At 40.4% G+C, this 16,747-nt stretch overlaps 1 protein-coding gene across 2 annotated transcripts in view; it reads left to right on the top strand.

Moving 5' to 3' along the window:
* Positions 1-5,505: 5,505 nt before the first annotated feature.
* The window catches only part of LOC129823710 (fibroblast growth factor 12), a 75,278-nt gene continuing 64,036 nt past the window's right edge, over positions 5,506-16,747 (top strand). The window contains exons 1-2 of one of the 2 annotated variants that reach the window (XM_055882648.1): positions 5,506-5,805; positions 11,371-11,445. In XM_055882648.1, the coding sequence (XP_055738623.1) occupies positions 5,781-5,805; positions 11,371-11,445 (100 nt within the window). In that variant the 5' untranslated portion in view covers positions 5,506-5,780. The remainder of the gene's footprint in view (positions 5,806-11,370; positions 11,446-16,747) is intronic. The other variant, XM_055882650.1, reaches the window with a different exon arrangement.

The raw sequence follows: 16,747 nt of genomic DNA, 5'->3' as shown, positions 1-16,747 counted from the left end.
ATCCATGATAGTTTGCAAGCCCTGCCACATCCGAAGAGCGTCAGAGTATTAGGATTTGATCTTAGTCCTCTATTGACGCTTTGCCTGTTTCATGGTTCAACGGAGGGCGTAGCTGGATTTCTTATAAACCGTGGGATTAGTGTCCCGCTCCTTGAAAGCAGCAGCTCTAGCCTTTAGCTCAGTGTAGATGTTACCTGTAATCCATTACTTCTGGTTGGGATATGTACATACGGTCACTGTGGGGACGACGTCGTCGATGCACTTATTAATGAAGCCGGTGACAGATGTGGTATACTCTTCAATGCCATCAGATGAATCCCAGAACATATTCCAGTATGTGCTAGTGAAACAGTCCTGTAGTTTAGTATCCGCTTCATCGGACCACATCCGTATTGAGCGGTACTTCCTGTTTGAGTTTTTGCTTGTAAGCAGGAATCAGGATGATACCACCCACCACCAGACTGACAAACTCCCACCCACCTCCAGACTGACAGACACTCCCACCCACCTCCAGACTGACAGACACTCCCACCCACCACCAGACTGACAGACACTCCCACCCACCACCAGACTGAACCACTCCCACCCACCACCAGACTGACACACTCCCACCCACCACCAGACTGACAGACACTCCCACCCACCACCAGACTGACAGACACTCCCACCCACCACCAGACTGACAGACACTCCCACCCACCACCAGACTGACAGACACTCCCACCCACCACCCAAGTTCAATAAAGGCTGTGTGTCCCTTGCCTTGAGGCCAGTCTGTTTGGCGTGACAATGACCATAAGAGGCAGATCTGGAACAACTGTGTTCCAGCTACTGTTTCACTAACTCCCCACCCTTTTCAAGAGTTTGTCCATTACTATGGTAACGGGGGATGATGTCCAGAAACAGACTGTGTTAGTAGTTCATTATGTACGTCATGTGATTCCTATGCACCAACCTGGACCTATTTACAACATACGACATTGTTAATCCATATCCTGCTGAAATTTTCTTGCTTTGGATCATGCTCTTTTGCATTATCCTGCACCAATCTACATACTAAACCAATGTCTTTCATGCAAATAATATATTTGTATGTATATTTTATATAGACTTAATAACAATTTAAAAGATCTATGGATTTCATGACTGGACAGGGGTGCAGCCATGGGGGAGCCAGGCCCAGCCAATCAGAAAGATTTTTTATCCACAAAAGGGCTTTATGACTGAGAGAAAAAAGCTTTTTGTGTATATGGAATATTTTTGTGATTTTTTTATTTCAGCTCATGAAACATACCAACACTTTACATGATGCGTTTATATTTTTGATCAGTGTACATAAAATGAGGGGTCTGTAGCCAAAGACTGATGCCCTGTTGAGTTTGATTTGGCCATCTATTTCAGCAGTCTGGAACCAAACTTATTTTTATACCATCAGGAAACACAATCTGTTATCCTAGTGTCCTAACAGAGAGCTGACTAGGTGGTTTCTCAGACTTTGATCAATGAGCCGGTTAGATAATACCTCACGTGGTGACTCGTTTTAATACATGTACTGAATAAATAAAGATCTCGAGGGATAGTAGATGTGTATGGCTACTTCGGAAGTCCTTAAAACATTATTTTTATTTTTTTAAACGGATCCCGAGCTGGTCTTGTTGTTGAGCCTGTAGTGGGCAGAGGTCGGAAGGGTAGCTCCAACCAATTTTGGACCAGAGCATTTGGATTACGTAAAAGGTAAAAGATGAATTGTAAAACACACCACTGCGGTACAGTGCACTGGAAGAGATCACTGCACAGACATTAGACTAATGTTCTTTCAGGGTGGGAAGTGGGGTCAAGAGGGGATTAAAGTTCACACATTTAAACGGAGGTCCTTTGATAAAATGTGCAGTACATTTATCCGCTAATAGTTGTTAATTTCAGTGTTATATTACTGTTGAGTAATGGGGACCATAGACTTGAGCCAATGTTATTGATCCTCATTCATCAAATATTGATATCTTTCTGACAAAACGTTCTCTTTTGCTAGGCTATTAATTGACTAACATTGTCATAAATGCATCATCTGCCATTCAAGATGGATCACATAGAGACAGGTTAACTAAAGACTTCCTGATCCTAGCAGATGACTTTAGTAAGACAGTGTTCTAACAGGATAAAGAAAGGATACAGGGCAAATTGAAATGCAGATCAACAGAGGAAGGGGTTCAGTTGATGGCTGAATACGTAAATAAATCACCTTGGGATATTTTAGGCGTACTGTAATTATTCAATTTCCATGTAGCAATATTCCTTCAAGTTGAAAAAATGTATTTTACTGATTATAAAGTCATAGTCGACAAACAGCAAAATCAAAGACATGCATAAATATGTAGTACATTGTTTGGTATTCATTTCGAACCATTTGAATAAAGATAAAAACCACTGTAAAACTGAACATGATTTTGCATTCTCTCACAGGGTTACATTTGACAACATATGATCACAGGTGCAATGGATGCTAGACATGGTGATGCAAACATTTTGGAACAAAATAAAAAAAAAGTCTTATGTCCACACAGCAAGCCTTTGGTCATGGTCAGGTGCGGACTGGGATCATAAATTGGCTTTGGCGTTTCTAATTCACCAGCCCATTTTTACCACCGGCCCCAACTATTAGCCAGATAATGATAATTTTGTGCATCTGGCAGGTCACGGTGAACCCAAACATCACCTTTGTAAACGAATCCTGAGCAGAGAAAGAACAACATGCATCAAAGTTTATTTATAAATGTATTTATTTGACAGAGACAATGCAAATGAATTAACATGTCTGTAAATGTGCTAGATTTAGCCAGCTGGCTAGTTTTCATCTGTAGTCCCTGGGAAGATAGATAAAAACATTTAGAATCACAAACTTTTCACGCACAAAAAAAGCAAGTTAAAAATAATTTGAATAACACAAAAAAGGCAAGTTAAAAATAATTTGAATAACAAATAATAATTGTGAAAAAGAAAATACAGTAAAATACAAACAATGAAGTAGTAGAAAATACAAAAACAATGAAATATTACAAACAACAAACAAAAAAGGTTAATAAACGTGTCTACAATCTTGCTGTTCCTTAAACCACTTTTTCACTTATTGTGTGAGCTCACAAACATTAGCCACACATTTTACGTTTTCAGGAAGTTGGTTCCAGTGGTGACCAGCTTTTACAGAAAATGCCGACTGGGCAAGTGCTATTCTTCACACTAGAACTCCACAGTTTCCATTCACTGCTCCGCCAGTATGTGAACCTATAGTTTGACTACTTAATGTTGTGGAGCAAGTCCATGTAAGAGGCAAGCCATGCAGAAGTGGGATGCAGGGTGCTGTGTTGCTGAAATGAATGTGCTAAAACTGGAAGCAGAAAAAAGGGCAGCGAAAGCAAAGGCCAGGATAACACAACCGAAGATAGGGAAAATTACAGGAAAGAGGGAGGAGTTTAAATTAATTGTGTTGTCATGAGAAATGTTTCACAGAAATTATTTTTGTTGCATCCATTTACAATTCATTAGCTCTTACATGTAAAAAAGTATTTCCTTTCAATATATTGTTTTGTTATCCATTCTTTGGGGTTTATGTTTTGTTTTCAGTAGCTAGTTTTCCATCCAATTAGCAACAGATTTTCATGCATAAAGAAAATATGAGAATTTTCCCATCATGGAGTGTTCCACCAAACTGACTTGTTGCACATAAAAACCATTGCGTGATGAAGTCGTGCAAACAAAATAAGAAAAAATTGCACGTGTTTCCATCGCATTTTCAACCCTACCAACAGTTTTGTCACAAACTGTTGCGTTAAATAGGAAATGTGTCTACTCTGGTCTTGACACGTGTGCTCTACCCAACAGCTCTCAGATACAGTGTGGGTAGGTTAGTCTACAATATTTGTACTTGTCAAGCATCGGTCACCAGAATCACACCCTCGTTATTTATTGGGAAGGATTATCAAGATCACTGTGCACTTTCACCGCCCTGTGAAGTTCATCATCGTTGATTTAATCTGTAACCGAATAAACTGTAAAGTTTCCCGAGTCATAGTGGGAGGACCACACACCACATCATCGTGTGACTCCAAGTTTACTTTGAAATGCTGGTTTTTATATCAATATTTGCTCATAAATGCGTTTCAAACGCAATTTCTCGCATAATGAATTTCACCGACACAAAAAGATCCCACCATGTCCGACGAACAAATGAACTGTCAGCATTTATATAATTGTACCGAAACTTCCATTTTCCATCACAGCTGTCATGATTTTTTTTTTAAGTCAGTATGACTGTTCTCGCATAAAAGCTGACAGGAAACGTGGTTACTATCATAATTTTTTTTATTGCAATATGAAATCATTTTGCTCTCGACTTCAGAAGTTTTACTTGATATTTAATGGCACAAAAGTTAACTCACTTACTAGAGAATTGCACCATATAATAACACTATGACTCCAATAGAGGTGTTTAAAGCAGCAATCCTAATTGAAACATTAACAAAGTGCTGTCCCCGCCACAGTTTCGTTAAAAAGCTGAGGAATGGGGCTGGAGAAATGCAACCACTCTCAAATCCATAGACTAAACTGCTAAGGACTGACCATCCATGATATCAAAATGATAGTTTTAACCATGTTTTTAGACTATACAGTGTTTGTTTACGTTTACTTTAAACAATGTGGAGTTTGAAAAAAAATCTAATTTGCAGGTTCACTGTGTAAGAAAACAACATGTGAAAATCCCACTTTCACATGTGGAATTGCAATTCCACATGTGAAACTTTTTCACACATGAAACTGAAATTAGATGTTCACTTTCACATGTAAAAGTGCAAGTTGACATGTGAAAAACAATCATATGTAAAAATCTAATTTGCAGTTTCATATGTGAAAAAGTTTCACATGTGGAATTGCAATTCCACATGTGAAAGTGGGATTTTCACATGTTGTTTTCTTACACAGTGAACCTGCAAATTAGATTTTTTTTCCCACGTGTGATTGATTTTCACATGTGAAACAGGACATTTTACATGTTTTTTGTTGTTGTAAGGTTCGGACTTGCATTTTCTGAAGCCCTCTAGCCAAAAGTATGATCAATTCGCTGAATGTGCTCCCATACTGAACATTGATTACCACCATTGCAGACTAAGTGGATTTTTAGCATATATTGATGCTTTATTTTGTGTAGGTTGTTGCTACACCGCAAAGGAGGAAGGGGTCGCACATATGCAGCTTACTGTCATGTGCTGGCATTGTTAAACAACTCCACTTTCTGAAATAAGCATTTTAAACCTCATCCATCTTCATTATTTTATAAACCTCAATACTTCCGCGGAACTGCAGCATATACTTGAGGGAACAGCGTCTGACAGATGGCCGGCCTGCAGTATCCTATGGCAGGTATACTATTCCAGCCTGCAGCAAAATATACCCTAGCTCGGCTCTTCTCATTGCCTCTCTCTCTCTCTCTCTCTCTCTCGCTCTCGCTCTCTCTCACTCAGACGCACACACTCACACCTGAACCCCCGCCCATTCAGTCATTAAACAGAAGCACAACACAGACACGCCAAAATAGCTACCGTGTTTACAGCGTTTCTAACAGATCTTAACTGTTTATCGATCTGACTTCAGCTCAGCGTCCAGCTCCTCTGCTGTCCCTGCTGCCCCATCTGAAGAGGCGGAAGGAAGGCGCAACCCGACCAGGCACATTCACATCGAAGCAGTACCTTCAACTTACCCACTAGACCAGCTCTTATTTGCAGTGAAACATGAGTGATAAAGATAAAAACACCGGTAAGAAACTTTTATGTGCTTTTATTTGTTTCGTTCTATCTGCGAAGGTGCCGTGGATGCAGGCTATTGCAGTGTGTGTGTGTGTGTGTGTGTGTGTGTGGATCTAGAAGCGAGGAGCTTCTGTGAGTGGGGTGGACTGCGGTAGTCGAAATCCTCAACTCCCACTTTTCTGTATTTTTAGGTCCATTGCAGTAGGGTGCTTTGCGCGCAGTCTAGGCTATGGTGCATGCCTTTCCGCGTAAAGGGCCAAGGAAGTTGTGCGTCCTGGGCGGGCAGTGATTATACCCCCGACAGTTTCTTGGTGCAGCGCTTTGTTGGGCAATGAAACCGGAATGATAAAGAACAAGCGAGCCGGTGGCCAGACTCACCCGGTAAATGATTCACTATGTGATGCTGTCGCGCACGAGATGTGGATGTTGTGATGCTGCGCTCTCCGACATTCATAACCAAAAATGTATATATTTAAACATTTTCTTCTCTGTCAAAAGTGGAAATGTTTTCTATATTTTTTTGTAAATATTTGTTGTAAATGTGGGCCTTTCACGTTACTGTTGTGCAGAAGATAAATGCATTTCTGTCTCCCTTGAGCGCTTCGTCATGTCAAGAAGAGAGGAAAAGCGCTTGCTGATCACTTTCTTTTCCCACGGCGCGAGATAAATGTGCTGTTCCTAGTGTCTCGAGCTCCCTGATCACATCAGCATGCGCACAGTGGCGGAATCGTTGTTGCAGGAACAAGTGCCAAGTCTGCCAAATTTCTCGACAAGGGTTAGGGCACCGAACACCCGATTAAAATCGAGTTTATTTATAACCCCAGGACTTTTCCTATCCCATTTTCTTTCAATCTTTTCTTGTAAATGAGTTGACAGTGTAGCATAGCCAATATAGTCATGAAAAGATGGGATTATTGAGAGATTTACAAAGTTCTGAGGGGAGGGCACTTAGACCATCATGTACTCTGCATGTAGATGACATGTACTCTCTGCATGTAGATTATATGTACTCTCTGCATGTAGATTATATGTACTCTGCATGTAGATGGCATGTACTCTCTGCATGTAGATTATATGTACTCTCTGCATGTAGATTATATGCACTCTGCATGTAGATGACATGTACTCTCTGCATGTAGATTATATGTACTCTCTGCATGTAGATTATATGTACTCTCTGCATGTAGATTATATGTACTCTGCATGTAGATTACATGTACTCAATGCAACTATCTTTCACGCATAGCAGTTGGCATGACACATGTTTATTTACAGTACATGCAACATGCTTTATAAAAAAACTATTTAATATTAAATAGTATACCCTATTGCATTCACAAATGCCCACCATCATACCCACAGAATAACACATGAATTCATATGCGTATACCCCATACAGGCACTATTCATCAAATGTATTTAGGCCGATACAGTAAGACATGTGGATGTGTTATGTACTCAAACGGGCTTATTATATTCCATATAATGTTCCCGATCTGTACTTGCACACTAAAACATGAGTAAAAACAAACCATGTTTTTGTTTTTTACATACATGACATGAATGACACAGACTGTATTCACGATCACATTACAGCAATCCAATACGATATCAATACTCTCTCACCTCTATAACACCACTGTCTCCTAAAACTCACTCACATCTATTCATATTCATTGTTCAGGTTGTGGCCCCAGGAGTAATGAAACATTTATAGACGAGTCAGAACTACTTTTCTTTGCGCAGGCAGACAGAGCGTGTGTTTGTTAGTGGTTGGATGGATACAGAGTGTCCGTAGCTTTATCAGACTCCACCACAAGGACTCATACAGAAGCACAGGGAGGCATACACACGCAAGTCAAACATGGGTTCAAATACTATTTTAAATATTTCAAATACTTCTAGTCAGGGGCACAACTTTGTTTGTTTTTTTAAGTGAGGGGGGACATAACATATATAGTGTATATATATATATTTTTTTATCCAATCGGATAAACACTCCAAACAGCCTACCCGACCACTCAGGCGTCCGCATGGTCCTAAAGCACACCCTTACCTCGTTGTGTATCACATTCCAATGATAAAACTGGGGGGGGGGGACATGTCCCCTCCCGTCCCAAGTGAAAGTTGCGCCCCTGCTTCTAGTGTTTGCTTTAGCCTGCCTGGAGTGCCAGATGTGCAGTAGTGCAGCTATTCTACTGGTTCAATTGGGCTAGGTAAGCGTTATTTGAAATGATTTAAAATTGTATTTGAACCCAGGTCTTATGGGCGAACACGCACGCACGCACGCACGCACGCACGCACGCACGCACGCACGCACGCACGCACGCACGCACACACACACACACACACACACACACACACACACACACACACACACACACACACACACACACACACACACACACACACACACACACACACACACACACACACACACAGCCATAGGTCAATATTAGCAATGTTCTGTTCTCTGTCAGTTTTCTGCATTGCATTAGAAAGGCTAGCTTACCTTTTGCTGACCAAGGCATCTTTTCTGTTTTACCCTGGACTGTGAGCTCCTCAAACACACTCATGCTTGGCTATTCATATTTCACATCCTGCCTCCCTACCTCACGCTCCCCATATTTCTAAATCCCTTCTTTCTATGTCATGTCTACCCCAGCTGTCCCCTCTTTCTATGTCATGTCTACCCCAGCTGTCCCCTCTTTCTATGTCATGTCTACCCCAGCTGTCCCCTCTTTCTATGTCATGTGTACACCAGTTGTCCCCTCTTTCTATGTCATGTGTACCCCAGCTGTCCCCTCTTTCTATGTCATGTCTACACCAGCTGTCCCCTCTTTCTATGTCATGTCTACACCAGCTGTCCCCTCTTTCTATGTCATGTCTACACCAGCTGTCCCCTCTTTCTATGTCATGTCTACACCAGTTGTCCCCTCTTTCTATGTCATGTGTACACCAGCTGTCCCCTCTTTCTATGTCATGTCTACACCAGCTGTCCCCTCTTTCTATGTCATGTCTACACCAGCTGTCCCCTCTTTCTATGTCATGTCTACACCAGTTGTCCCCTCTTTCTATGTCATGTCTACTCAGCTGTCTTCAACTCTTATTCTCCTTTCTCTCACACACTTGCAGAGTTTGACAATCTCATACAGATGTAGGATCTTAATTTGAGCCAGTTTGCTAAATCAGAAAAATAACCCTGCAGCAACAGGAAATGTGAATTATTATGTGGATTATAATTCATGGACATTTTTGTATGGGTTAATACATTTTTTAATAAGGGAAAATCATTTCGGTAATTTCAAAGTGGAAATCAGAAGCTTTAAAATCTCTTGCATTGCAAGAAAGTTCTCCTGCAACAGGGTGATCAAATTAAGATCCTACACATGTATGCTGTCGCTGACACACACACGCTCTCAACCCCTTCTATCCCAAAAAATTGACATCGTTTCAACATGGTGTGCTGACGGCTGCAATCTCAACCACAATGAATTCATTGGAATGTAACGGCATTTATGAACTAATACCTGTTAAGCTTTACTTGCATGTATTGAGTTGGGCTAGGAGTTGGGATGGGAGGAAGGCCCTTCTCCTGGTATTTTATGCTGGGGGCGGTAAAGTTTCCCCTAGGTATAGATCTAGGATCAGCTTCCCCTCCTCCAATCGTAAACGTAACTATTAGGGGGGGGAAATGCAAAAACTGACCCAAGATCAGCGTCTAGGGGAAACTTCACCCTACACTGTATGACCGTAACAGTCAGACTCAGTTTTCATCTCATGAAAATACACAATAGATTACATAATGTATGTCAGAGGTTCCCAAGCAGGGATACTAGGACCCCTGGGGGTACTTGGTCTATCCACAGGGGGTACTTGAGAAGACTCATAAGACCATAGGCCTGCTGGTAAAATGCACTTGAGGGGGTACTTCAAGGATACTCCGGGCAGAGCAAAATTCAGGTGGATACAGTAACAGAAAAAGGTTGGGAACCACTGATGTATGTGTTACAATGGATTCAGTAATAGTGAATGTGTAGAATACGTTATATGCAGATATAACAACACAGCATATCAACTTTATTTAGGGGAATTCAATTATGTAAATATGTGGTTGGATCGTTCTTCAAGCGATGGCATTTGCGTCCCTCGTCTTTGCAACCATGAAAAACACTTTAAAATGACAAGTAGTCGCAGTGATGTCTGTGATATGTGATATCTGTCATATTATCTGTACACAGAGACAGATTTTCTCTTTTTTGGCTGCGTTCAATCTCAACCTTCTCGCTTGCACATCTGTTTTCTTCAGACAGACCTTGGTGCTCCCGTGGCAACTTAGTGAAATTTGCTGTCATGCTTTTGTGATTTTCAGCTCTAGATGCCGTGCGTTGCAGGTTGAAGAGACATAGCTCAGTCATTGACATTTTACGCAGCTGGGAGCTTCCTTTATCCCCTACCTTTTTGTTTCAGTTCATAGATCTCCTGCTATTATTTAGCTCTGATCCAGGGTGTTACGTGCGGCTTACTGAGCTCAGTGTTAGCCAGCAGCACACTGGACCAGAGCTACCTTTATCCAAGGAAATTCAATCTACTTTCCGAGCAAAGACATCATATCAACATACAATTTTGGTTCATATTTGATTGAGTTGTCAACAAACTTAAATTCAACTAGAAATAAACCAATCTTTGGAACTCTATTGGTATAATTTGTGGTTGAAATCTGGGTTACAATGAGACAAAGACTGTGTATGTCGATCACTCTTTGCTAATTCAACCAATCAGCTATATTGATGGACCATGATAAATTCAGTTTTAATAAACTAGATTGACTCAAACCAATGTTTTGCTTTGGCCTGGAGGGGATTGGGGGCTACTGATGTATCTATCAGCAGCAGAGGGCCATGTAACTCATTCATGATTATTAACTTAGTGGCACGCTAACTCATTCATGATTATTAACTTAGTGGCACGCTAACTCATTCATGATTATTAGGGCCCATGGTTATTAACTTAGTGGCACGCTAACTCATTCATGATTATTAGGGCCCATGGTTATTAACTTAGTGGCACGCTAACTCGTGAGCGTCACGATCATCAGCACTTCCACAAACTAGTTTATTACAGCCAAACGTTTCATGAAAATCCCAGAGTTCTGGCTATGAGTATGGATGGATCGTAGACCTACAAGGAGCTCTAGAACAAGGACAGATGTGGTTGGGGAGCCATGTTTGGCAGTGAACAAGTTGGTTGTACAGCACAAACCTGGGACCAGGCTAATGCTGAGCCTTCAAGTTGGTGATAGCAGTGGAGAGAGAGAGATTGTTGTAGATGTTTCAAAACATCACTGGAGAAGTTTAGTTAAATGATTTGCAGATTCATTGCGCATTATTTACAATTATAATGTTTGTGATGAAAAAGGTAGTTAAAAATGGCTGAACAGTAGATAGTTTGAAGGAACTAGAACTCTTAGAAAGTCTGTATGTATAATGAACTAGTTTGGGTTGTTTACAGTCTAGCGTAGTGTTTGTGTGGGAGTCTTCCCCTTCAGCCTTCTTGCTTCTTTCTTCCTGTGTAGGCCTCTTCTCCTCTTCTCACCTGAAAACGCTGCTGGGCACTGTCATGTTGGATTCCGATTTCGCTGCTGCTGCTGGTATTGAAATATCTGACCACTGCTATTTGCTTGTTGTTTATTTTAGCACGATCATGACCCTTTAATCTTGTGACAAAGTCACCACAATTGTGTAGCAGTCTAATGCTTGTGGCTAGCTGATGAAGTGGAGCTGCTGCATGGTCTTAGCGGTTGATGTTTCTGTAATCTGTGAGGTAAGTTCTACAACTGTACAAATCCCCAAATTACCACAACTAATCTAATTTGTATGCAAGAGGAGGAGACAAGCAGTATTAGGGGCTCAGGCTTGAATGAATGGTGGCTGGTGCGTGAGAGAAAAAAAATCTATAAAATTCAGCAAGTACTCACACTCAAACCATAAAAAGAAGAAAAAAACAAGGAGGCTGAGATGCAAAAAATATACATCATTTAACGTGCTCGTAAGAATGAAAAATGTGCCAGTGTAGTGCAAAAAGCGCTAAACAAAAAAGACCGTACATTTTGTTGTCTTAAAGACCGTGCATTTTGTTGTCTTAAAAGACCGTACATTTTGTTGTCTTAAAGACCGTACATTTTGTCGTCTTAAAGACCGTACATTTTGTCGTCTAAAAGACCGTACATTTTGTCGTCTAAAAGACCGTACATTTTGTCGTCTAAAAGACAGTACATTTTGTCGTCTAAAAGACTGTACATTTTGTTGTCTTAAAAGACCGTACATTTTGTTGTCTTAAAAGACCGTACATTTTGTTGTCTTAAAGACCGTACATTTTGTTGTCTTAAAAGACCGTACATTTTGTTGTCTTAAAAGACCGTACATTTTGTTGTCTTAAAGACCGTACATTTTGTTGTCTTAAAGACCGTACATTTTGTTGTCTTAAAAGACCGTACATTTTGTTGTCTAAAAGACCGTACATTTTGTTGTCTTAAAAGACCGTACATTTTGTTGTCTAAAAGACCGTACATTTTGTTGTCTTAAAACACCGTACATTTTGTTGTCTTAAAAGACCGTACATTTTGTTGTCTAAAAGACCGTACATTTTGTTGTCTTAAAAGACCATACATTTTGTTGTCTAAAAGAGCATACATTTTGTTGTCTTAAAAGACCGTACATTTTGTTGTCTTAAAAGACCGTACATTTTGTCATCTAAAAGAGCGTACATTTTGTCGTCTAGAAGAGCGTACATTTTGTCGTCTAGAAGAGCGTACATTTTGTCGTCTAAAAGAGCGTACATTTTGTCGTCTAGAAGAGCGTACGTTTTGTCGTCTAAAAGAGTGTACATTTTGTCGTCTAAAAGAGCGTACATTTTGTCGTCTAGAAGAGCGTACATATTGTCGTCTAGAAGAGCGTACATTTTGTCGTCTAGAAGAGCGTACATTTTGTCGTCTAAAAGAGCGTACATTTTGTCGTCTAGAAGAGCGTACATTTTGTCGTCTAAAAGAGCGTACATTTTGTCGTCTAGAAGAGCGTACATTTTGTCGTCTAGAAGAGCGTACATTTTGTCGTCTATTCCATCCTCAGTGCTGGAATATTTTTCCACCTTGGCCTCCTTGTTCTTTTTTTTTGAATGGTTTGAGTGCAGGTACCTGCTGAATTCTATGCAAGATGAGTGCCAAAAGTCTGTGGGTGGAATACAGTTCTGCACACTTGAAGAGAGAAACTAAAGTTGAATGTGATAAAGAAAAAACACCCAGAAATGATTTGTGCTTACACTGATAATAATGTTTATTTGTCAAACAGTCTTATAATACGTTCAAATTTCCAATCATTTATTTTTACATTCACAACGTATTACTTTCATAGAAAAGCCACCAATCACTACTCAAAATGTTGTTTACATTCACAGACTTTTGGTACTAAATTCACTCCATATGTGGAGTGCGTTTTTAGTGCCTAAATACATTAAAAATGTACTGGAAACAGGTTATCAAGGCATTTCACATGCCATGGAACATGTTAGAATTGCAAACGGAATGTGTTAATTTTGTATGAGATTTCCGTTATCTGTAGTTGAATAGTTTGGATCATAACAACTTGCCATAAAAAGGATGATGCATGCAGAAGTGTGTAATCTAACAACAGCAGAGACGGATTGGCCATCGGGCATTTCTGGCAAATGCCAGATGGGTTGGTCCATTTTTTTGCCTAGTGGGCCTTGGTAAATTGGGGTTTTAGCGCAGAATGATCATTATTTGGCTGATAATGGGTGTCTCAAGAGAAAACAATGGGCCGGTGTGTTAGAAATACCCAGGCCGATTTCTTTTCCCAGTCCGTCCCTGATCAACAGTGACCTTGTTGTTGTTGACAAGCTGCAACACTATGATATGGCATGTTTCAGAAATGTTTATTGTTTATTCTATGTCCGCATAAATGGATAATGACACGTTTTATTATTGTCATGAGGAATGTCAACTGATGTTTATGATTACTGTACATTATTGACTTTATACGACTTATAACTGTACAGTTCCCATTACTGTCTGGTTTTAAACTCCTATCACCTTACAAGGTGAACATTTTAACCTCGCTTCTGTTGACGCAATGAGGGGAAATAAGAGAGGGGTCAGGCCAAGCGCCTGGCAACAGCAAGTATCACAGCCAATACTGACTTGGCTCAAATGGAAGATATACTGTTAACTCCTTCTCTAGGTATCTACGCCAACACCTACATGCAGTGTCTGAGGTCTACATATCGGGAGTCATTGTCGTTGTGATATTTCCCTTTAAAATGGATTGGGAATTGCATAATTGAGAAGGGGCAAGCAGGAAGCGTTGGTATATTCCCATATGGAAAAGGGTCTATATGAATCATATACATATTCTTATATGGGCAGGCCTACTCCTGAAACATCAAAGTAATATATACGTGATATGTGTCTTATATATGTGTGTTATAAGACCACAATCATACACTGGCATAATACAAGAACCATATGTTTGACTTATACGATGTCACATGTGTGAAACACAGGAATTGTATAAGAATCATGAATTTGTGTGTTTTCTTACAGGAAGTAGGTCATAATCATATAAGATTGACTTATATGAACATTGACTCAGATAATATTTGTATAAATAATTTCCATATGGGTTATCAGAGAATATTCCTGTACCGTTTATACTGTAAAAGCCAAACAACATCATTGGTGTATACCCCCTTACTCTCTACATATTGTTCAGAGTCTATGCCATCTTACCAGAATTACCTTTTGGTCACCTTTTATTGTCACCTCCACCTAAGGGCTCAATCTGTGAGATTTCTTGCTGTTCAATGTTCAGATAATTATCTATTGATTCGTGAAGATAAATTAGAAATTAGAAATACCTAACTGTCGTACTCTATCATAACTCAAAACCGAAGCTTGTATTGCTCCGTTGTTTTATGTTTTGTTGTAATCTGAGTGTATAATGTCAAGACTCAAAATATGTTTTAAACTATCTCACTGTTAGTATCCTGTATATGAATTTGTGAACGGTTACATTAACCCAGAGTCATATATTAAAAAAGATATGTCTCTGCATTTCCACCTGCCCCATCCCTAAATTTACCAAAATACAAAGGGGTAAAGTCAGTCTTTTTTAAATGACAGATTGGACCTTTTAATCGATATTTCACAGTTCTCTAGCTATTTAGTGTTTACTAATACATCAAGACTACCAATATGTTTGCTGTCCATGGTGCTGAAACATGAACATTCCAAGAAAGACCTGAGTTGCTGTCCAGGGAGGGTCCTGAAACATATTACTTCTTAAAATGGTAAATTGCCGGCCTCCCGAGTGGTGCAACACTCTAAAGGCACTGCATCGCAGTGCTTGAGGCGTCCCTACAGACCTGGGTTCGACCCAGGCTGTGTCACAACCGGCCGTGATTGGTTGCAGCAATTGATACAAGATTGAAATTGGGACAGAAAAAATTAGGACCACTACATTCCAATTGGCATGTTAACAACAGGGTTAAATCATTTGAAGTAAGTTCTTAAAATTGTCCATTGCTACCACACAATTTCATTATGAATTGAATTCCAGAAATAAGACTATAAAATAAACTAGATTGACCCCATCCTGCATAATCAATCTATTTCCCTTTCTCTCTCTGTAAATCATCCTCTCTCTCTCTCTCTCTCTCTCTCTCTCTCTCTCTCTCTCTCTCTCTCTCTCTCTCTCTCTCTCTCTCTCTCTCTCTCTCTCTCTCTCTCTCTCTCTCTCTCTCTCTCTCTCTCTCTCTCTCTCTCTCTCTCTCTCTCCTCTGATTGAGACGATGGCTCTGCAGCAGGATAAGATGACTGAAATGGCTCTCTCTCTCTCTCCTCTGATTGAGACGATGGCTCTGCAGCAGGATAAGATGACTGAAATGGCTCTGTCTCTCTCTCTCTCTCTCTCTCTCTCTCTCTCTCTCTCTCTCGCTCTCTCTCCTCTCCTCTGATTGAGACGATGGCTCTGCAGCAGGATAAGATGACTGAAATGGCTCTGTCTCTCTCTCTCTCTCTCTCTCTCTCTCTCTCTCTCTCTCTCTCTCTCTCTCTCACTCTCTCTCTCTCCTCTAATTGAGACGATGGCTCTGCAGCAGGATAAGATGACTGAAATGGCTCTGTCTCTAGGACCACTGCTTCCCCTGCTGTTCCTCCTCCTTCCCTTTCTCTCCCCCTTATGCTTCCAACACACCGACAGCGTCATTGCGCAAAATAGTACTTACAAGCCCTTAACCAACAATGCCGTTTTAAGAAAAATACCTAAAAAAATAAGAAATAAAAGTAACAAATAATTAAAGATCAGCAGTAAACTCATAAGCATGATTACAGTTAAACCAGTCCCTGTTCTCTCTGTGTCTCTGAGCTTGGATAACATTACTGTGTAGACTAGTATGTGACACACGTTCTTGAACGCTCTGGCTTGTTAGTCTTTCTGATAGTTCTAGATGGATCAATGGTTTACAAATATCTGTTTACTAAATCTGTAGCTGATACGAGAGCATTTTTTCTCTCCTGATGGCCACCGATGTTGAACACTCTTGTGTCCTCTCCACAGTGTTGTGTCCTCTTCACAGTGTTGTCTCTTCACACTGTTGTGTCCTCTCCACAGTGTTGTGTCCTCTCCACAGTGTTGTGTCCTCTTCACAGTGTTGTCTCTTTACAGTGTTGTGTCGTCTTCACAGTGTTGTCTCTTCACAGTGTTGTCTCTTCACAGTGTTGTCTCTTCACAGTGTTGTCTCTTCACAGTGTTGTGTCTCTTCACACTGTTGTGTCCTCTTCACACTGCTGTGTCCTCTTCACAGTGTTGTGTCGTCTTCACAGTGTTGTGTCTCTTCACACTGTTGTGTCCTCTTCACACTGCTGTGTCCTCTTCACA

This window comes from Salvelinus fontinalis, chromosome 26 (genome assembly GCF_029448725.1).
Source record: "Salvelinus fontinalis isolate EN_2023a chromosome 26, ASM2944872v1, whole genome shotgun sequence".
Classification (NCBI taxonomy): domain Eukaryota; kingdom Metazoa; phylum Chordata; class Actinopteri; order Salmoniformes; family Salmonidae; genus Salvelinus; species Salvelinus fontinalis.
This window is presented reverse-complemented; position numbering and strand designations above follow the sequence as displayed.